This window comes from Nelumbo lutea, chromosome 7 (assembly GCF_056320005.1).
Source record: "Nelumbo lutea isolate HS-2025 chromosome 7, American lotus-T2T, whole genome shotgun sequence".
NCBI lineage: Eukaryota > Viridiplantae > Streptophyta > Magnoliopsida > Proteales > Nelumbonaceae > Nelumbo > Nelumbo lutea.
The window spans coordinates 17,239,888-17,262,825 of record NC_142690.1 but is presented as its reverse complement, the minus strand read 5'-3'; the positions used below and the strand labels follow the sequence as shown (position 1 = coordinate 17,262,825).

Here is a 22,938-nt window from a genome sequence, read left to right as displayed (position 1 = left end):
TTCTTTCTCTTAACCACCCCGTTTTGTTGTGGGGTGTAGGTACACGAAGTCTGATGGATGATGCCATTTTGGTCTAGGTATTCTTGAAATGATGAAGAGAAATATTCACGACCATTACCGGAACGAAAAATTTTAATGAGAACCACGTCATCCTTGAATAATCATCAACAAAAATGACAAAATATTTATATCCATTGTATGACATTACTTTATAAGGACCCCAAACATCTGAATGAACCAAAGAAAAAGGGCTTGACATACGGTTATCAACTGTAGGACTAAAGGGAACACGATGATGCTTCCCCAATGAAGAAACCAAAGACTTCACCAGTTGGAGAGTTGTTGACGTACTTCCACCACCATCAAGATAATACAATTCACCAGTTTCATGCTCTCCACCAATCTTCATCCCCATCTTGAGATCCTGAAAAACACACAAAGAGGGGTAAAAGGTAATGGAGCAATTAAGAGACTTGGTCAACTTATTAACTGACATAAGATTAAAAGGAAATTTAGGGACATACAAAACTGAGGATAAGGATACAGGGTTCATGCTAACATTACCAACACCACAAATGAAAGATGTGGAACCATTAGCAAGGGTAACAAATTGTGATGTTGGGCAATGAGAGAGGGAAGAAAACACACCTGGAGTTTCAGTTATGTGATCGGGGCTCCAGAATCAATAATCCAGGGATTGGGTGTGGATGCCAGACAAGCCATGCCTGAGTGTGCGAGAGTGGCCGTGTTCTGCTGAGATGTGGCCTGAACAAACCCCTCATACTCATCACGGGGAATACTCATCATCTACTTCCCAGTAACATCTATGGATGTAGAAGGTATCTAATTAGCTAAAGGACTCTCCTGTCTTAATCTACTGTCACTAGTCACGACATGATTGACCCAAGTTGAGGGTGGACCATGCAAGTCATAGCAATAATTAATGGTATGTCCATCCATACCACAGCATGTACACCTCCTTGGACCCGAACTATGTCCTCTGCCGCAGGCTCCCCCTGAATCTCGACCTCCAGTACGACCACCACCACGGTTATATGTAGGTCCACTACCTCCACTCCGGCCATATGCCGGTCCATTGCTGCCATTACGGCCAGACTAAGCTCCCCAAGCTCCACCTCTAACACCACGGCCTCTGGATACTGCAAAGGCTGATCTATCGGAAACATTAGGGTTCTCGGTAGATCCAATGGAAATCCTCCTAAGTTGAGCAAACACATCTTCTAAGGAAGGGAGAGTTGACCCTCCTAGTATCTGAGCCCACACTAGTTCATACTCAGATTTCAGCCCCACCAAAAATCAAGTAACATCAAGTTGTTCCCTCTGTTGTTGCTGAATTTTGACATTAGAAGTGAGGGGGTGATAAACATTCAATTCAATTCGAATGTTTCTCATACTAGCATAGTACTCCTTAAGATTGATTACGCTGATGTAGATTAAAGTATTCCTGATACAATTGATATACACTGGTTATATTGTCTTGGTCCGTCTTGACAATGTGGTCGACCAGAAATAAGAGGAAGAGAAGAGAAGAGAAGAAGAAGAGAGAAGGGAGAAGAGAAGAGAAGAAGAGAGAAGGGATTGGCAATGTAGCAGTATTAGCGGCGCCAACTTTTATTATAACATATATAGGGCGGTAGAAATAACAAGGGAAAAGACCCTTGTGCCCCTGCTATAAGTGAGTACAATAACAAACATAACAAAAGTAAAAAAATAGAAATAAAAAAGGCTTCAACTAGCCAAACAGACCCTAACACCAACAACTAAATTATTTCAACACTCCCCCGCAAGTTGGAGCATAGATGTCAATCATGCCCAACTTGTCACACAAATCTTTGTGTCGCAGACAAATCCATTTACAAGTTTCTCTCTAATAAAATGCTTGTCCACTTCAATGTGTTTCGTCCTATCATGCAGGACTGGATTAGCAACAATATTGATGGCAGCTTTATTGTCACAGTAGAGTGACATAGGATTGCTCACTACAAAACCCAGTTCACCTAACAGACTTCTTATCCACATGATTTCAGCAACCCCATGAGACATCGCTCTATACTCTGCTTCAGCACTAGATCTAGCCACCACACTTTGTTTTTTACTTCTCCATGTGACCAGGTTTCCTCCTACAAAGGCACAATACCCACTAGTGGACTTTCGGTCATTTACTGCTCCTGCCCAATCTGCATCAGTATATACTTCCACCTTTAAGTGACCATGTTTCTGGAACAATAAATCAGCTCTGGGAAACTTCTTGAGGTATCTTAGGATCCTCTCTGTAGCTTCAAAGTGAGTTGTCCTAGGATTGTGCATGAACTGACTAAGGACACCCACTACATAAGCAATATCAGGCCTGGTCATAGACAAATACAAAAGTCTCCCTACAAATCTTTGGAACTTCTTCACATCTTTCAAAAACTCTCCCTGACTGTCTCCTAGATGATGATTAGATTCAATTGGTGAGTCAATTGGTTTTACCCCCAATTTGCTTGTATCTTCTAGTAGATCTAATACATATTTCCATGGGAAATAAAGATGCCCTTGTGAGAGCGGGCAACTTCAATTCCAAGGAAATAACGTAAGGGGCCTAGATATTTCACCTCAAATTGAGTGGCTAAGAACTTTTTTAGTCTCCGTATTTCAGCCTCCCAATCTCCTATGATCACTATGTCATCCACATACATAATAAGAGCTGCAATTTTCCCTTCACCTCTTTTCACAAATAGAGTGTGATCTGACTAGCATTGTTTGAACCCCATCAGTTGAACTACTAAATGGAACTTACTAAACCAAGCCCGAGGTGATTGTTTCAACCCATATAAAGATTTCTTTAACTTGCACACCTTTTGTTCACTACCTTTGGCACAGAATCATGGAGGTTGGGTCATGTACACTTCCTCTTCCAAGTCACCATTCAAGAAAGCCTTTTTTATGTCCAATTGGTGAAGTTCCCTTTCAAGATTTGTTGCCAATGAAAGAAGGATCCTGATAGAGTTCATCTTGGCTACTGGAGCAAAAGTCTCTGCATAGTCCACTCCATATACCTGTGTAAAGCCTCTTGCTACCAGTCTAGCCTTGTACCTTTCAACAGTTCCATCAGCCTTGTGTTTCACTGTAAACACCCACTTGCAACCCACTGGTTCCTTCCCTTCAGGAAGGTCCACCAACTCCCAAGTGTCATTTTTGTGTAAAGCATCAATTTCTTCCTGCATTGCATTTGTCCATTCAGGTTTAAACAAAGCTTCTGCCACATTCTTAGGAACGGGGGCACTGTCCACAGAAGAGAGGAATGCACAGAATGAAGGTGAAACATGCTCATAGGACACAAAATTAGAGATAGGATGATTAGTGGTACGACCTAACACCCTTTCTCTTAGCAATAGGAATATCAAGATCATTGATGATAGGTGAATCAACATTTAAAGGATTAGACATATCAATAGAAGCAAGTGTACTTGGCTGATGAGACGGATTTGCCTCTGGTAAATCCGATGATGTTAGTTACATAGTGTTAGGTTCCACGGCTCTTGAACTTTGCTGGCTTTTATGGCGACGATGAAAAATCCAGAATGGAGGAGGATCGGGTAAAGGAGGTAGTTGAGTTTGAGTCGCCTGTTTCTCCTCAACCCTACTCTCCCCCTGAGGAGAAACCGAGAAAAAAGGTTGATTCTCAAAGAAGGATACATCAATGGAGACATAGTACTTGTGAGAGGTAGGATCATAGCAGCAATACCCCTTTTGAGATAAAGGGTAACTAAGAAAAACACAGGGAATAGCCCGATGATCAAGCTTACCTCAAGTAGGGGACAGGTTATGGACAAAGCAACGACACCCAAAAACACGCATCGGAGTGGTGGACAACGGAGCTGTAAGAAACAAAAGCTGATGTGGGGCCTTATACTTTAGTAACCGAGAGGGCATGCGGTTGATGATGCATGTAGCACATTAGATTGCGTCCATCCAAAAACGTTTTGGCACATTCATATGAATTAATAAGCCACGAGCTACTTCGAGAAGGTGACGGTTCTTTCGTTCAACAACACCATTTTGTTGGGGTGTCCTGGCACAAGAGCTTCGCTGAAGTGACTGACTCGAAGCAAAAAACTCCGTGAGATCACTATGGAAGTATTCCTTCGCATTGTTCGATTGGAAGATATGGATTTCCGTTTGGAACTGAGTGAACACCATGCGTTGAAAGTTTTTCACAAATTTTGGCACTTCATCTCGAGATCGCATAGGGTAAACCCAGGTGTATCTAGAATAATCATCAATCAAGGTAATGGAGTACTTATATCCAGTCTCAGTGGGTAGAGTAACATGGCTCCAAACATCAGAATAAACAATATGAAATGGAAATTCAAATCTTATTTTCGCAAAGGTAAAGAACATCTACAATGTTTACTCAATTGACATGTCTGACACTGTAACTGACTCACTGACAAGGACTCAAACAACTTTGGAAACATAACTTTTAATGACTCAAAAGAAAGATGACCTAGACGACTATGCCATAAATAGGCTTGACTCTCACTTGACAAACTCATGGACTCTGTAGTCCCAAGATCAGCTTTATTCTCCAACACGTAGAGACCATTCACCATGCTTCCTCTACCAATCGTCTTCCCAAATCCTGAAACACACATGAAGACGGAAAAAAAGTGACTGAACAGTTCAAGGAGTGAGTTATACTACTAATGGATAGCAAATTAATAGGTAATTTCGGAACATGCAGTACATTAGGAAGGGTAAGGCCAAGTGGGAGAGGTATGGTACCTCAGCCAGCTATGGTAGAAAAAGAACCATCAGCTAGTCTCACCTTATCTCTCCCAGAGAGAAGGTTATATGTCTGAAATAAATTTGACTTACCGGTCATGTGGTTTGAGGCTCCGAAGTCAATAACCCAAGGAGAATCAGTGGTATGAGATGACACATGGAAGGCAGTGGCAGCATTACCTGATGTAGACGTAAAAGAGGTAGAGGGAGTAGGACCAGAATCTATCTGGCGGAGAGTCCTACCATACAATTCCAAATGTTCACGAAAGTAGTAGATAATTTCCTCCTTAGGGTCAGAACTGGGATGCCTCTCCTGAGTTACCAAAGGACTAGTCTCTGTCGACGCCATATTAGCTAAGTTATACTTTTTCTAATTCTGCTGGCTTGGTTTCTTGCCCTGATCAGGTGTTGACTTCTTACCCAAATCCTGTGCCCATTTAGGTTTTCCATGGAGATCCCAACATGTATCTCTCGTGTGTCGGGTCTTCTGGCAGTGAGTGCACCAAAGTTTACTCTTATCATTTGTTTTTTTTTAGAGTCACCTTTTTTAAAAACACCTCCGGCATTTGTATCTGAATTTCCCCGGACAGCTAGGGCAACTGACTCCCCTTCTACACAATTCATCACACTTCTTCTATTATCTTCTGACTGCACTAATGCATATACCTCTTGAACTGATGGCAAGTCTTTACTTCCCAAGATCTGCACCCTGATGGACTCATATGAAGGATTCAGCCCTAGGAGAAAGGCAAAGACCTGTTGCTGAGATACAAGTGATTTATACGCCTTTGCATCTTCATCACACTTCCAGTTCACATTATGATAGTGATCAGGTTCTTTCCATATCGATGTCAAATCAGAATAGTACATCGAGAGACTCCTCTCCCCGTACTTGCAAGTATAGGATTCAGCTTGCAGTTGATATATCTTGGCATTGTGTCTCTGCTTTGAATAGGTGGACTTTGCTTGTTCCCATATCTAACAAGCGGTTTCAACCCACATAAAAGTCTTCCTTACATGTGACAGCATGGAAACCAAGAGCCAAGACATCACCATACTATTCTCTTGGTTCCACCTATCATATTCAACACTTCCGTACTTCGGTTCCTTCACTCTCCCATTGATGTATCCTATTTTCCCCCTAGCAGTGATGTAGAGTTTTATTCCCCCTAGACCACTCAAGGTAGTTCAGCCATCAAAGGGAATAACAGCCATGGGGAAACTCATGCCCATTCCCTCACTCACTCCATTGTGGCTCCCTGAAATCTCTGAAGTAGGAGAATTCTCAGACGACATGGTCAAAACAGACAATCAGTCCCAAACACCGGACTTAGGACCCCTCCTTACTCCACAAAAAATGCTCCACTCAGTCCACACCCACACTTTTGGGTTTGAAAACAGTCTAAGCACAGAAAGTACCAATTTCAGGACAAATAAAGGCAATATTCGGCAGATTTCAGACCTGTACGGTTTAACTGTCCCAACCTACCAGCCTTCCAAAATGTTGAAGAACATTAATCTGCAAGAGAGATCCTTAACACTTATAATCAAGCCAAATAATTGAGATAACAGGTCATCTTTGACCTACAGTCGCCTTAACACAGGAACAGGATCACACGATCCCAAAAAACAGAGGTACAAAGATCTGACAGCATTCACTAGCCCAGTTTCATTTGGTTTTTTCACTTGGTACACGACCAAGGAGGGTAAGGAAGAGAAAAAAGGAAGGACTATACCAGTTGTAGATTTGTTTTCCTCAGTCCAGATTCAGATCTCTGTTCCGCCCAAATTCAGCAAGTTGGAAGAGTGAAGTCTGTTCGATCTGTTCGATCAGTGAAGTTTGTTCAATCTGTTCTCTCAGTTAGTATTCCCGCTCTGATACCATCTTGACAGTATGGCCGGCCAGAAATAAGAGGAAGAGAAGAGAAGAAAAGAGAAGAAGAAGAGAGAAGGGAGAAGAGAAGAGAAGGGATTGGCAATGTAACAGTATTGGCGGCGCCAGCTTTTATTATAATATATATAGGGTGGCAGAAATAACAAGGGAAAAGACCCTTGTGCCCCTGCTATAAGTGAGTACAATAACAGACATAACAGAAGTAAAAAAATAGAAATAACAAATGCTTTAACTAGCCAAACAGACCCTAACACCAACAACTAAATTATTTCAACAGCCCGAATACAGCTTCTTAGCATGGTCCCACACTTCTTTGGCAGTATCAAGAAACATGAAATTTACACTAATCTTGGGTTCCATACTATTCCATAACCATGTGATAATCTGTGCATCTACTTGCTCCCAATCATCATACTCATGAGAATCGGTGGAGGGTTTTTCGTCCCTTGTGTGTTTCACCTTCTTCTTTGCCTTAAGAAGACTTTTACAGATTTAGCCCAAGGTACATAATTTTCTCCATTCAGCTTAATGGAGGTCATTTGAACATTCATGTAGTCAGTAGGAACCATCACACTAGTCTTGCTATCACTATTGTCTCCCATTGCTGAATTCTGATATTGCTGAATTCGGCACACTAGACCACACTACACACTGATTTCAGCGCTTACTATTGCTGTAAACTGCACTCTTTACACCACAAACCCTACTTCACGACCACCTGAAACTTCACCACACTGTTTAAGGAACCCTTCCCCTTCGAATCACACTGAAAAATGCACAAACCCTAGCACATTACAATCTGAAATCCCACCATACAGTCTGAAACAGACTTATCATTTAATTCACACCAAGAAAATGCATAGAACCTCTTACCTGGTCACCCGAAAATCAGACGACACAAGGCACCCACTGCACCACACGAATCAACCCTCTTCTCTTCATCGATTAGGGGAGGGCTTCTTAGAAACTGCAGCAACCGATCACGAACACCACAACTGGAGGCATAGAAACCTCCAAGGGAAGAGGGCAATCCTTCCTTTTCAGCCCTTTTCCATATCTCCAACTGGTGGCAAAGAAATTAAGAGAAAACTCTAGACTGGGTGCACAGAGAACATAATTCTGGAAAGATCCGATTTGCTCAGTTTAGCTCTTATACCATATTAAAGTTTGGCCTGCCTGTTAGACTGATAACAGTTAAGGAAAAGAGATAAGAGAGAAAGAGAGAAAGGAGAAGAGTAGAAGAGAAGACAAGGAGGAAAAGGACTGGTTCGAATGAGAGAAAAAATCAACCATCCCATTCGACCAGATTTATTTTTTATTACTAAAATATTGTGGAAAAGTCACATGTGCCCCTACTTAAGTTAGGGACATTAGATCTAACATAAACATACACATCAACACCTAAACATAAGCACAAAGACAGAAATTCTCCTACATACTCGACACTAACAATTGTTTGGATGGGACAAATCTGGGGATTTGTAAGGTTGATTCGCAAAATACAATTTGTAAGGTTGATTCTCATTTGGGAGCAAGAAATCTTATTCTTATTTACTTAGTAAATCTTGGCTAAAAATGGTTATTTATTTTTAATTTGATAAATTTCAATGCAATAAAATGTTTAAAGACTGACCCTAATTGCTTTGCATTTATTGAATTTACCCCCATTGGAACGAGATTCACTTGATTGATATATATTGGCAATTCAACAAAAACCCAAGAAATTTCTTTGAATCATATTCTTATATATATAAAAAAAAAACAGTTTTCTTTTGTTTTCTTGTTGATTCCTTTCTGTCCCAAATTTATGTGATTCTTGGTGAATTATTGCATGAAGAAACCAGCCCTTGTTACTAGGTTTGCCCTTATCAAAATAGAAAGATAATGTTGTGGTCCTTGTGGATACTGTTTCCTTGGCCAATAAGTCCAAAGCTAAGAAAGATTTAACAAAGGTTCATTGTTATGAGTGCAAATAGTACGATCATGTGATATCCCATTGCAAGAAGAAAAAATGTTTATACTTACTATAAGCAATGTGGGCACATCATTACTGAGTGTCCAACTCGAAGTCCCAAAGGGTCAGGACAAAAGAAGAGTAAATACAAAGCTTACCAGGCATCTATAGGGAGCTCGGATGACACCACTTCACATTTGTCTACTTCAGCTCAGTCATCTTTTTCCTCATCTGTTTCTTCTAAGGGGGAGAATTCCAGTGCTTTCACAAAGGAGATGTACCAACTAGTTTCCTTGGCCATTTCTTCTTTGTTCTCCTGTCATTGGTCTTTCTACTGAATCTTCTTGTTATTATGCAACTCCGAGTCACTTGTGGATCATGTATTCTGGGGCCTTTAATCGTATGACAGGGGCCCTCTTGGTTAGACTTCTAATCCTCAACTTCTTGGTAAAACAAATTGTTAATGCTAATGGTGAGAAATTAAATATTGTTGGTTGTCATGATATTTACTTATCCACATCTTTAAATTTATCATTACTTCTTCTTAAAACAATGTTCCTAAATTAACTATTAATTTGATATTTGTTGGTCAACTTGTTGAGGATGGTAATGTTGTTTCCTAAATTAACTTCAAATTCTTGGGACTGCCTCTTGTTAGGATCTACAAGTCAATGACAATCTGGGACTTGGTGTTTGGAATGTTCTATAAGGAAAGTAGTGGGGTGGAAGCAGGTTTGTTTGTCCAGAGGAAAGCATATATTCATATAGAGTGCCTTGACCAATCTTCCTGTTTATTCTGTGTCCTTTAATCCTTTTGCTATTGGCCTTGGTGGAAAAGATCTTTGGCATTTCCCTCATCTTCCTATTTCTTTTAATAAAATCTTGTCTTTGTTGTTCTTGTTCCAAAAGCAAGCTGGTTCATCCCATAATGTTTTGTCCTCAAGAGAAAAGGGGAAACAAGAAAAGCGAAAAGTTGCCCACATTTGTATTTTGGATTGCTGATTTTTTTTTTTTTTGTTTCTATTTCCACAATAGTTTTTCAATTGTTCAACTTATATAATCATGCCATATGTTCCTATGGAATTTGTTCTGGCTGTATATCAGATAGAATTATGTTCTGTCAGTCAACACTACAAATTGCTGACTGTTTGAATATATCAGAAATTCTTACGGAATGATACGTTCTGATCCATTTAATTCAATGTTCAGCCTTATTTTGAACCTTGTAATTAGATTCGGAAAATGTAAAAAAGGAATTGAAAATGAAGTTGTATCTTTTATTTACAGCCATAATGGTAATTTTCATGCAGATTTGAGGATGACAAGAATGTCAGTAGCCTATTTGAGGAGTTGTGGGAAGAAAACACAAGCAGTGAAAGAGTCACCCTTCAATATTATATGGATGAAATTATTTCTCTTCTTTCTGAGGGAATTATGTCTTCTTCATGGGCTAATAAGAAAAGGGTAAGCCCTGTTACTCATTAACTAATGATCTCACTGAGATCATAAAATGTATAACCATGTTTGTGTTCTTTCTGACTTGGTTGTGTTATAATGTTCATTGTGCTTGCATGTAGTCAGCAAAGGCTATCAGAAAGCTAAGTGAAGTTTTGGGAGAATCTCTTTCTTCCCATCATCATGTCTTGCTCAAATCTCTTATGAAAGAATTACCTGGTCGTTTATGGGAGGTAGGACCATTCAACTCATTGTATTCAGTAAAAGGAAGTACAAAATATTTTAAAACTTAGAGATGATATACATGCCCTGACTTTTCCAGTTGCCCAGTCACCATGCTATAAATGTGCCAATGTTGCTTAATCCAACTGTATAAAATAAAATGGAGACCATTCTGTTATCTATGCATGTAATTTAATGGTTTATCTAGATATTACTGTTTTAAGCAGTTCAACTTCTTATAACTGTATGTTTGACAGGGAAAGGATACTATTTTGTATGCAATTGCTGCTGTTTGTTTGTCTTGCCACAGCGCAATTTCTGTTGAGGATCCAGAAGCCCCAAGTTCAATTTTGAATGTAATAGCATCTGTGTGCACCAAAAAGGACAGGGCATACTGTGAAGCAGCTTTTTTCTGTCTACAACAGGTAAATTGTGCCAAATTACTTTCAAAAGTTATCAAATGACTCATTTACTTCAAGTCATTTGAACAAGTAGCTTCGAGCATTTTTTTTATCAATAGCAGAAACATTTCATTAATTAAAGAACCAGAGCTTACAAGGGAAGCAAAGGGGAGAGAGAAAATCTCACCCACTGAAACTGAATCTCTATTCCCCGAGTTACCCATTCAAAGTAACTTCAAGCATTTAACAGGAAGCTTCCTTGCCCACGGTTCTGATTTCTGTTTCAGGAGATTTTGATTGTTCAATAATAGAAAAGTTTGTCGTAATATCACAGGAAACTTTCTAATGGCATAATGTTCTATGGTTTGTGGTAAATATTAGGAAAAGTATAAAAATCTTCCTCTGAAACTTAAATGATTAGGTATAAGAAAAAAAACTACCAGATGTTCTGGATGTTTGACAGGGAAAGGATGTTATTTTACATGGAATTGTTGTTGTTTGTTTTTCTTGCTATAAAACAACTGGAAAGTTTGATGTTTCATTTTACCTTGAGTTTTGCTTACCATCATTTTGGCAACATTCTTGTTTTCTTTCTTGACAACTATCCCAGAATATTTTTTTCTAAGAGCAGTTCAGTTTTCTTTTCTATTTTCCCCATCCCCACCAGGTACTTGGTCTCCTCAATGGGGTTGAGGATGGAGATTGACTTGGTGGGGGCAGGGCATGGATGGGGAGTGAAGTCACCCCCCTAACCGTGATTATATATTTTAAATGTTATTTAACTAAATATATTGTTAGAGTCGGCTGTACAAGGGTAGTACAGTCCTTTAATGCTTAGTTATATATGTACTGCTCAGATTATGTGGCTCTCACTTAAGTGAGGGCACAATGGTAATCCTTGTGTATCTTAGAAGAGTATAAATAAAAGAAGGGCTGACTAAAGGGATTTGATTTTTCTCTCTAGTTCGGCTGTGACCCTTTCTCCTTTTCCTTCTCTTTCTTCTTCTCCTTCTCTTTCTTCTGACCTGAACATATACAAACATCTAATTTGAGTTTTATCATATATTATATTATTTATGTTTGAATTCAGTCTTGAAGAAAGAAGAGAAACAGGAAGAAAAGAAGCTTAGAAGAAATGGGCAGCTACTCTCTACAGCCACCAACTATCTTTTATATAAGGCAATAAAAAATGGGAATTCTTTCATAAAATATGGGCCATCTCTTCTGGTGAGAAAAATTTGAAGTGGGCCAGCTCCACCATAAGTGAGGGCCTTTTGTTAGGAATTCTTTCATTAAAAAAATAAATAATGCTTTTGATATGTTGCAAAAAAAAAAAAACCTGGATGGTGTATTTCTCCATACATTTACCTCTTATGCAAGCAAGCAAGGAGGACACTTACCATTTGCTAATCTCCTATTCTTTTATTGAGGGTATTTGAAACTGTTTCTTGGGACTTTTTGGGCTCCATTTGGTGCTCCCATCAGATTTGAGTGGCATCTTCAGCTCATCCTATTCTGGTGCTCTTAGGAAAGGGGTAGAATTATGTGGAAAAGTACTAGGGCAGCTGTTTTGTGGACTCTATGGGAAGAAAGGAATTTTAGGTTTTTTCATGTCAAAGAAAGGCTGAGAAGCTCACTTATTGAATGCATAAAAGTAAAGGTGATCTGCTGGATTAAGAATGGATCTTTTTAATTCATTTTCTTTTGAAGACATGGAAAGAGAATGGTTATGGATAGCTCAATCATCTTTGGCAAAAGAGGATGAGCTCTAGATGAATCCTACCTCATTTCAATTAATCTTAAATTTGATGACTGCAGTGGAGGAAATCCAGTCTTACAAAGTATGCATCTAGAAAGATCTCTTAACTTATGGAACTTGGTTGTGGAGGGGGATGCCAAACTCATGAGTAGCTGGCTCATGCAAAAGTGGATTGACTCCGTGGAGCATTATGAGAGAGAACCGAAATGCTGGAAAGAACCTAGTAATTAGTTGACATACAGATCAGCTATTGAATTGACTGATGCATTGGCAAAACAAGGGGTGGAGAGAAGGAATCTATTTTGGGCTCAGCTGGGGAATAGAAATACTTTTTATTAATACTGATTCAATAATATTGTTTTAAGGGTTGGTGGCCTAGAGTGGCCACCATTGGGGATGCATGGCATCATTGTGAAGATTTCCATTTATCCATAAAAAAAACGTAATACTCTAGAAGTCTTCATGCGGTATTCGGTGTTGCATGGGGTGCATATTGTGTCCAATGCTGGTGGACCAGGCACATATGGGTATCTGGGTATAGTAGGAGATCTCTATTTTGAACTTGACACGGTGTATGCATCATGGACAATAACTGATGTTGGATTTGATCCTGGGTTCCGGATTAAAAAAAAATGGAACATATGCAAGACCGCTTTTGAGCTGTAAGCTAACACGGATTGGCACAGAAATCCTCCACTAGGGAAAAATAAGTGGAATCATCTAAGAATTTTCCCTAGTTTACTTGATTGGGAAACCCTTTCCTTACATATAAATATAAATACATTAATACATACATATTTTATGAACAAAAATGAATTTTGTTGTGTTGTAAAAGAACACACACTTACCATTTTATTGGGTATCAAGCATGTTCCTGATGTGGTTGAACATTGTGTTGTAAAAGAACACACACTTGACATTTTTATTGGGTATCAAGCACGTTCCTGATGTGGTTGAACATTGTTTTTGAAAGATTGTTTTTTGTGATTTATACAATTATGTAGTTCACTGTTTTTACATCTTTAGAGAAGACACCAGTTCCTAATTCAAGATTCAACAGGTTCTTAGTTTGGAGAGATGTAGTGATTTGCCTTTTTGTGTTTTTGCAGGTTATTAATGCCTTTTCTAAGCCAGAGTTCTTTAACATGGCTTTTCCTTTGTTATTTGAGTTTTGCAAGCAGACCAATGTCACCAAACCTGGGCAATCACCCTTGGCAAATGATGCAATTAAATCAGGTAGTTATACAAGCCCTAGCTTCTATTCAGAAACATTGTATTTTTGTGTATATATAACGTCTTAGAGAAGAAAGTTAGACTGGGCAAGGTTTTCCCTTGCATATTTGCATGCATATATTTCAATTAGTTACTCTCGAGGTTCATCTAGAGGCATGCTTTCCTATTAGTATCATAGAAATTCTATCATGCATCTAGATCTTGAAATTACCAGTTTGATGTAGCATATATCTCATGATTTAACAAAGCTAATCGTTTTTAGGTAATCAGACCAAGATTTATTTCAAGCCTTGGGGGGTCTTCCAAAGAGGGGTAGAAAAGTGAGAAACTGGGTCTCATGAAAATTGACTATGGTTGGCCGAGTTTTGGAGAGATTAGAGGAGCTGGATGGCTAGTTTGTATTGGAAGAAGAATTATTGTGATAAGCAAGTGTAAATGATAAGAAGATTATTTTTATTATTATTATTATTTTTTTTTTTGTATTGGAAGAAGAATTACAGGGTCTCAGATTTGGAAAATGATGGTAGAACAGAAAATTGATGGGCTTAGAGAGAGAGAGACAGAGAGAGATCTGAAAGCAATGAGTAAGCCTGCTCTTTTAACAAATTACTATAAGTAAACAGTAAAGAAATCTTGAAATATTGGATTTTCCTACAAGGAACCTCCTAAATATGTTAGAACTATATTAGTTTAATTAAAGAATATTTTAAGGCACTCTCTATGATTATGGAATGAAAATTAAAAGCTTACTTAACTTCAAATTATTCCCAAAAATTTTTCAACAAAAATATATCCAAAACAAATTCATGAAGTTGCAAAATTGCATATGATTTGATTAATTAGAATACAACTGCCTTTGGTTGGAAATGCTCTGGGAGTGGGTTGGCCTTAACCATGCTATGTAAGGCATCCTTTTAGGGGACAGTTGGAATTGTGGGTGCCAGCAATAGCTGCATGCTCCACTTTGTAGTTTTATTTCAAAATCACCTATTTCTGTCTCCATGATTCGCAGCACCTACATATAATTTGAGCAGATCTGATTTTTGGTAGACGAAGTGCATATTCAGTCATAAAACAACATATATCCCCATTACAGGTCTGACTGGTTTTACTGAAAAGGATGAACCCAAATCATTACTCTATTTTATACTGAAACACACAAAGTTTTAATCTAGGGTTACATGATCCATAAAACAGTTCAAGAGCCCATGTCTTGGAACATGTTTTTTTTTTTTGATAAATAAAGAACCATATTCCATTAATTCAAAGATCGGTTACATGAAAACCCCCTTAGAGAGGCACGAGGTGCTGCCTCTCCATACAGAAAACACAAAAACTACATTAAAAAGTGCATGACTGTTAAAAAACATAAATTACAGTTGCGCCCAGAACAATGTTTCCCTGTTTGTTCCTTGTTTTGCCAAGACATCAACAAATACATTAGCTGATCTCCCAACCCACTGTACTGTTACAGACATATTCCCTGTCAGCCATTTGAATTTCTTTATCTTATTCTTGTAGTCCCACATGACATTCTCCGGATTATTTAACCAGTTCACCACTGTCTTAGAGTCCCCTTCAACCAGAAGCTGCTCCACACCCATTTCTTTTGCAAGAATGATTCCTTGTATTGCAGCTAACAGCTCTGCCTGAATAGAGTTCCCAACACCTAAAGGGCCAGAGTATAGTAAAATAGCCTCTCCAGCCTCATTCCTCAGTACACCTCCCAATCCGGAGGAACCCAGGTTGCCCTGTTTACTTCCATCAAAATTCAGCTTCAAAGAACAATGAGGAGGGGGGACCCATCTTGCCATTACCTTTACCTTGGAGGAGGAACAGCTTGCTACTGATAACCAATCCCTCCAACAGTCAGTAAAGGAGAAATGATCAAACAAATCCAGTCTTTAACCAATGCATTGCCCTATACATAATGCAGTCCTTCAAGGCCTGACTGCTCCTCTCCTTTTGCTGGAAGATCCTGGCATTCCTTTCTTCCCAAATTGTCCATTTAAAAGGCTGCTCGTGCACACCTCCACATTTTCCTTCCTCTTTTATGGGGCCAATAGAACATAATAGGGTTAAAGGCTATACTTCTGTTGGCATATCCCATCTACACCCAAACAATGATAGAAGCCAAACCTAGAGATCTGCAGTGACACTACAAGATAAAAATAAGTGATAGCAGTCCTCACCATGAGATCTGCAAAGAGTGCACTAGTTTGGAGAAATACATAGGAAGGGTCTTCTTTTTTGTAGGTTATCCATTGTGCTTACTTTACCATGCCATACTTCCCAACACAAAACCATAACCCTGGGGGGGAACCGGCCTACACCAGACTTTTTTGGAAGAGAAACTTTGTTGAGAGGAGGTTTGGCACAGGAAATTAAAAAAGGAACCACAAGAAAAAGACCCATTGGGGTGAATGGCCCAAATCCTCTTATCAGGCTTCAAAGGATCCAACCAAACCTTATCGAGGAGACCAAGAAGAGCAGACAAACAATCAACTTCATCCTCCCTTAACCCTCTATAGAAACCAAAATCCCAAGACAAAGACTATAAGCTGAAATGTTGTAGCCGAAGTAGTAGAAGAGAGGAGACCAAGAGGTGCTGAGAATATCGAACTACATAACCTAGTCGACAGTACTATCATTTATATTAGATTATAGTACAATGTTATAGGAAATGTTTGGAATGCCCCTGATTAGTGATGGGACACCCAGACTACTTAAAACACCATACATAACAACTTAAACACAAATACAGGCTAATAAGAACACTTATCAGCTGAACCATCAATACATAAAACCCTTCGACCTAACACTCCCCCTCAAGCTAAGCATGGATGTCAATCATGTTTATCTTGCCAAGAAGGTCCACGAATTTTGTTGCAGCCAACCCTTTAGTTAGTACATCTGCAATTTGCATCTTAGATGGAGTATAAGGAATGCAAAGTTCTCCCGAGACTATTCTCTCTCTAACAAAATGTCGATCGATCTCAATATGTTTTGTCCTGTCATGTTGCACAGGGTTATTTGCAATGTTGATGGCAGCCTTGTTGTCACAATACAATCTGAGAGGGCCCTCAGCTTTAATGCCAAGCTTATTAAGAATAGTTTTGAGTCATAGGAGTTCAGCAACCCCGTGAGCCATAGCTCGATATTCAGCTTCGGCACTTGATCTAGCAACTACATTCTGCTTCTTGCTGCGCCATGTAACCAGGTTCCCTCCCACAAATGTACAATATCCTAAAGTTGATTTTCTGTCCCAAACAGAACCAACCCAATCTGCATCAGTATAAGCTTCAATTTCAATTTTATTGTTTTTTCTGAATAGAATTCCCTTTCCTGGGCAAGTCTTCAAGTACCTGAGAATCCTTTCAACTGCTTTCATATGAGGGATCTTTGGAGAGTGCATGAACTAACTGACAACATGCACAACATAAGCAATATCTGGTCGAGTGAGAGATAAATGTAATTAGCTTCCCTACCAATTTTTGGTATCTCTCTCTATCACAATAGTCCTCCCCTACTGATTCTTGTAGGCCATGATTCTGTTCTATTGGAGTATCTACTGGTCTACACCCTATCATGCCTGTCTCCTCTAGGAGGTCAAGAACATACTTCCGCTGACATATGTAGATCCCCTCTCTTGACCTAGCAACTTCAATCCCAAGAAAATATCTCAAATGACCCAAGTCTTTGATCTCAAATTCAGAAGCTAAAAACTCCTTTCGTCTTTTTATCTCTTCCAAGTCATTCCCGGTAATCACCATATCATCCATATAAACAATGAGTGCTGTAAGTTTGCTATCCTATCTCCTTATGAACAAGGTATGGTTTGCACCACTCTGAGTGTACCCCACTTTCTTCATGGCCCCACAAAGCCACTCAAACCATGCACAAGGAGACTGCTTTAAACCATATAATGCTTTCCTCAGTTTACACACCTTTCTATCAAAGTCATAGCCTGGTGGATGTTCCATAAATACCTCTTCATGAAGGTCGCCATTTAGGAAGGCATTCTTCACATCCAGCTGATGAAGTTCCCATAAAAAATTTGCTGCCAATGACAATAGAACCCGAATTGTGTTGAGCTTTGCTACTGGGGCAAATGATTCTTTGTAGTCAATCCCTTCTTTTTGAGTAAACCCCTTTGCCACAAGCCTGGCCTTGTACCTCTCAATGGACCCATCCTCCCTATGCTTTACAGTAAACACCCACTTGCACCCGACAGTGCTCTTCCCCTCTGGCAGATCCACTAATTCCCAAGTTCTTGCTTTCGTTATTGCTTTCATCTCTTCATTCATAGCTTCTTTCCACCTTGGATTAGACACGGCCTCTGAGTACCTAGAAGGAACATGTACAGAGGAAAAAGCACACACAAAGGAGTGATAAGCTGGAGATAAATGTGAGTAAGAAACAAAATCAGCAATGGGATGTCGAGTGGTGCAAGAATGGATAGGCTTACAGAGAGCAATAGGAAGATCCAAATCAGAAGTATGTGTGTTGGAATTACCTTGGATTGCAGAGACAGATTGATCTGAGTCCAACCGGTTGCTATCATAAGTTTGAGGGCCCTTTTTCCTTCTGTTGTAGGTGATTCGTATCTCTTTCTGTTCCCTACTGGAGCCTTCAGGGATATCTGCAGTATCAGGAGAGGTAACCGGCACAGTGGGAGCCTCACTAGGTTGACCTGGGATGCCACAACTAGGAGTAGAAGAAGAGGATGGAAGGCCCGAGGCAGATAGGGGAACAAAAAAGGAGGGAGAATGGGAATCCTCTTCCATTCCACTAGTCTCCCCCTGAAGAGGATTCTGAGAAGACTGAAAATAGGGTTGAGACTCAAAAAAGACATACTCTCTTGGAGACAGGATCATAACACTTGTAACCCTTTTGTGTAGGAGAATACCCCAAAAATATTCCTTTCGTAGCCCTAGGATCCAACTTGGCCTTCTTTGGATCCTTCACATGTATAAAACATATACAACCAAAGACCCGTGGAGGAAGAAGAAAGTTCGGAAGAGTAGGACACAGAACAGAGAAAAGGGGTTTTCATACCCAGCACCTTAGATGGCATCCGATTTATCAGATATGATGCAGTAAGTACAGCTTGAGACTAGTATTGCTTGAGAACCTTGTGCTGGAATAGTAAGGCTCGAGTTGTCTCCAATAGATGTCTATTCTTGCACTCACCAATCCCATTCTGCTGAGGGGTATTAGCACAGAATGATTGATGTAACATGCCAGCATCTTCCATGAATAAGTTCAAGGATTTTTCAAAGTATTCAACAGCATTAATTGATCAGAATTGCTTAATCCTCTTATCAAATTGTGTTTCAATCATTTTACAAAATGCCATAGTTATCCGTGACACTTCATCTCTTCCTTTTAACAGGTAGATCCATGTGCATCAAGAGTAGTGGTTAATAAAACTGATAAAGTAACGAAAGTCACCAATAGAAACAATAGGTGAAGGGCCCCAACGTCAGAATGAACCAAATCAAAAAGAGCTCGAATTTCATTACTGGAAATTGGATAAAAAGTTCTACATTGTTTTGACATTTGACATACTTCACAGACTAAACTCTGACTTGAAATGCCCTTAAATAATTCGGGAAACAACATTTCTAATGAAGAGAAAGGTAAATGACCTAGCCTAGCATGCCACAGATGCAACCTAGCTGTTGACTCCACATTCTCCGGACTACTAGCAGCAGATGCTTGTATGGCTGAACCAATGTCTGCATCAAAATAGTAGAGGCTTCCATACTCATGACCGCTCCCAATCGTTCTCCTCGACAATCTGTCCTAAAAGACACAATGAGTAGGAAAAAAGGTTATACTACAGTTCAAATTTTTGGTAAGTTTTGAAACAAACAAAAGATTTGAGGTGAGACTGGGAACATGTAGAACTGATTTAAGAGAGAGGTCCTTGCTTAGGTCAACCACCCCTTTTCTAGAGATGGTGGAGAAAGACCCGTCAGCAACTCTCATCTTATCCTGACCAGACAACAATTGATATGAAGAGAATAAGGAGGACATATGTGTCATGTGGTCAGTTGCACCGGAAAAATTACCCAAGAAGTAGAGTCAATAGAACTAGTTGCACTAAAGGCAGAGACTATACCTGATCTGGCAAGATAGGTGGAAGCAAAAGAATTACTCCTTAGACGGGCTAAAGCCCGGTTAAGGACCTCTACCTCACTAGCAGTGAAGCCCAAGGCACCGGCTCCAGAGGAATCAGCAACCTACCGCATGGGAGAAGAAGCCATTGTTGGTATACTCTGTGAGTTGTCACCCTTGTTACTAGTAACAATGTTCCCACTTGCTGCATGACCCTTCTGTTGCTTCTTGTTCTTTCTCAATGCAGCTGGCTTCAGGTGAGGATACAGGACCCAACACTTTTCTTTTACATGTCTCTCCCTCCCACAATGAGTGCACTTAAGATGCTTCTCGTCTTGATGTCTATTTCCCTTATTGGAAATTAGGGCTGAATGTTCAGCTGGTTGAATCTGAGAGTCAACTTGCATCTTCTTTCTCCCGACTTCTTCATTTCTTACCAGGTAATAAACATGATGTAACTCGGGCAGTTCATCTCTTCCTAGAATATGTGATCTTATGCCCTCATACACTGGGTCCAGGCCAGCCAAGAACTTAAAGGCCTTGCTCTCTTCAATCTACTTATCATGTCTCTCCTTGTCCCTGGCATTTTCCCAGTCCAAAATCAAGTGATGGTCAAGTTCTTCCCAAAGTCCTTCCAGAGTTGCAAAATATGTTAACTATCATATCCCCTTGCCTTAAGGCAGCAATGTCTTGATTCAATCTGTAGATTCTAGCATTATTTTTCTTTTGTCCATAGGCTTTAGACAATTTTTCCCAAATCTTGGCTCCTGTGGGGAAGTGTTGAACAGTCCTGGCAACTTGTGGAGTCATAGAGGCAAGCAGCCAGGACATAACTGTGGCATTCTCCTTGCGCCACACTGCATACTCCGCATTGCCAACTTCAGGTTCCTTCTTACTCCCATCTAAGTAGCCCGTGAGATCACGGGAAGTAATAAAAAGCATTGCAGAAAAGGACCACTCCCTGAAGTTGTATTCATCCAGCAGCACACTTGTAATTGCAAGCTGTGCAGATTTGGGTTTTCCAGATTTGAAGACCTCCCACCAGGTCTGATATCCCTAGAAGAGACCTCTCCGGATATTGAAGACATCTTGGCTGCAGACTCTGTGTAGATAACACTGTTTCAGACTAGCCGAAGTGTTCACAGTGCTGAAAAAGACTAGTTGCAGTATTGAAGAAGTTCTGACAGCTCGCAACACTGGTTCAGACTTGCCGAGGCTGTCACAGTTCTGAAGTACAGTTACAGCAGCAAATAAGGTGTTCTGTGAGCTGGTAACCGACCTGAAGCTGAGAGCTCTCCACCACTGCACTATGCAGACTTCTCTTGGGCTTCGATTACTGCAACTATAGAGTGTTCCCCCCTATGACCAATACTAGGACTGCTGAAATCAGTCCTCAATCTAGGTTTGTCCTATACAGACCTCTCTTAGCAGCCGAGTGGCTACTCACTACTAGAAACAATCTAGTAGGACAATAACTTCTGGGTCTTACTTCCCTTGTGCCCTACAACCAAGGGAAACCCTAGGTTTGAACCTTGTATTGTTCTCCTGCAACCCTAGGGTTTCACCGCAGCAACCAAGATAAAAAAAGAAAGAAAGACAACAAGAGAGAGGAGATGGCGTCGGCTGTAACCAGGAAATTGCTTAATTCTCTGATACCATATTAAGTTGAAATGTTGTAGACGAAGTAGTAGAAGAGAGGAGGAGACCAAGAGGTGCTGAGAATGCCGAACTACATAACCCAATCGACAGTACTATCATTTATATTAGATTATAGTACAATGTTACAGGAAATGTCTGGAATGCCCCTGATTAGTGATGGCACACCCAGACTACTTAAAACACCAAATAAACTTAGGCCCATTAACACAGGCCCAGTACATAACAACTTAAACCCAAATACATGCTAATAAGAACACTTATCAGTCGAACCATCAATACATAAAACCCTTCAACCTAACAAAGACAACAAATTTAAAATTGAAGGAATGAATTCTGAAATCACCTCTTTTTTATACGAAGAAACAGAGTACAAAGATGAAAAAAAGGTCTTTTAGGGGAATATCTCCAGCCCGAATGTCCTCCCAAAACTGAATAGAATTACCAGAACAAGCATCATACATGATACAACTGAGGAGCTGCGGAAGAATTTTGTGAATTGCTTTCCATGGTGTTGCTAGGTTAGCCCTCCCTTGAAGCACCAGCATCCCATCCACTCTCTGAGCATCCATGAACAAGGTTCAAAATATCGATACGCCTGATACGCCGGTATCGGGCTAATCAATACAACTTTTTAGTGCTTTTTTTTTCGCAACTGGTTCATGGGAGGGGTCCCTGAATCGATCAGACCCCCGATACACCCACTGTAGGGGCGTATCGGAGGGGTCCCGGAACAATACGTATCGGCCGATACGGGCTGATACGTGTCGATACTTTGAATCTTGTCCATGAATACTCTTCACCACTTAATGCCACAACCTATCTCAGTCCATAGGCCACCTCCAAAACCACTTCCCTAACAAAGCTGAATTCTTTTTAAGCACATTCCCGAGCCGTAATCCTCTTTCCTTTTTGCTTCTACCCACAACCTCCCAAGTGATTAAGTGGTCTTTTTTACCTTCTCCTGGTTCCCAAAGAAAATCTCTCATCAATTTTTCTAGTTTCTTCGCTTCCCTAGATGGTATCCTAAAGACAGAGAGGTAGTAAGTAGCTAGGATTGAGACAGTAGCTCTTAGGTGATCCTCCCACCCAAAGAGATGTAATTTTTCTTCTACACAACTAATCTCTTTTCAAACTTCTCTATGAATGGGGTCTAGAACCTACTCTCCCTAGGGTTTGCCCCTAATAGCAGCCCTAAATAGGACAAGGGCCAGGTAGAAATGGAGAACTGAAGACAATCTGCAATAGATTTTCAGATTGGACACTCATTCAAAGGCTTTAATCATTTATTTCAAGTTTCCCACCTCACTAAAATCACCATCACAGAAGATCATCAAGTCATCCACAAACTACAAATGAGTTACTGGAGTTTGGTTTGTGCCTATTCTCCATCCCCTTGTCACATCTTCCCTATCAGCCTTGGTGATAATTTGACTGAAAACATCAGCTACCA

General features: G+C 40.0%; 1 protein-coding gene across 3 annotated transcripts in view; it reads left to right on the top strand.

Moving 5' to 3' along the window:
• The window catches only part of LOC148845385 (ARM repeat superfamily protein), a 125,346-nt gene that overhangs the window by 94,150 nt on the left and 8,258 nt on the right, over positions 1 to 22,938 (top strand). For all 3 annotated transcript variants that reach the window (XM_088955617.1, XM_088955616.1, XM_088955618.1), the window contains exons 28-31: positions 9,947 to 10,100; positions 10,214 to 10,324; positions 10,571 to 10,738; positions 13,583 to 13,709. In XM_088955617.1, coding sequence (XP_088811743.1) covers positions 9,947 to 10,100; positions 10,214 to 10,324; positions 10,571 to 10,738; positions 13,583 to 13,709 — 560 coding nt within the window. The remainder of the gene's footprint in view (positions 1 to 9,946; positions 10,101 to 10,213; positions 10,325 to 10,570; positions 10,739 to 13,582; positions 13,710 to 22,938) is intronic.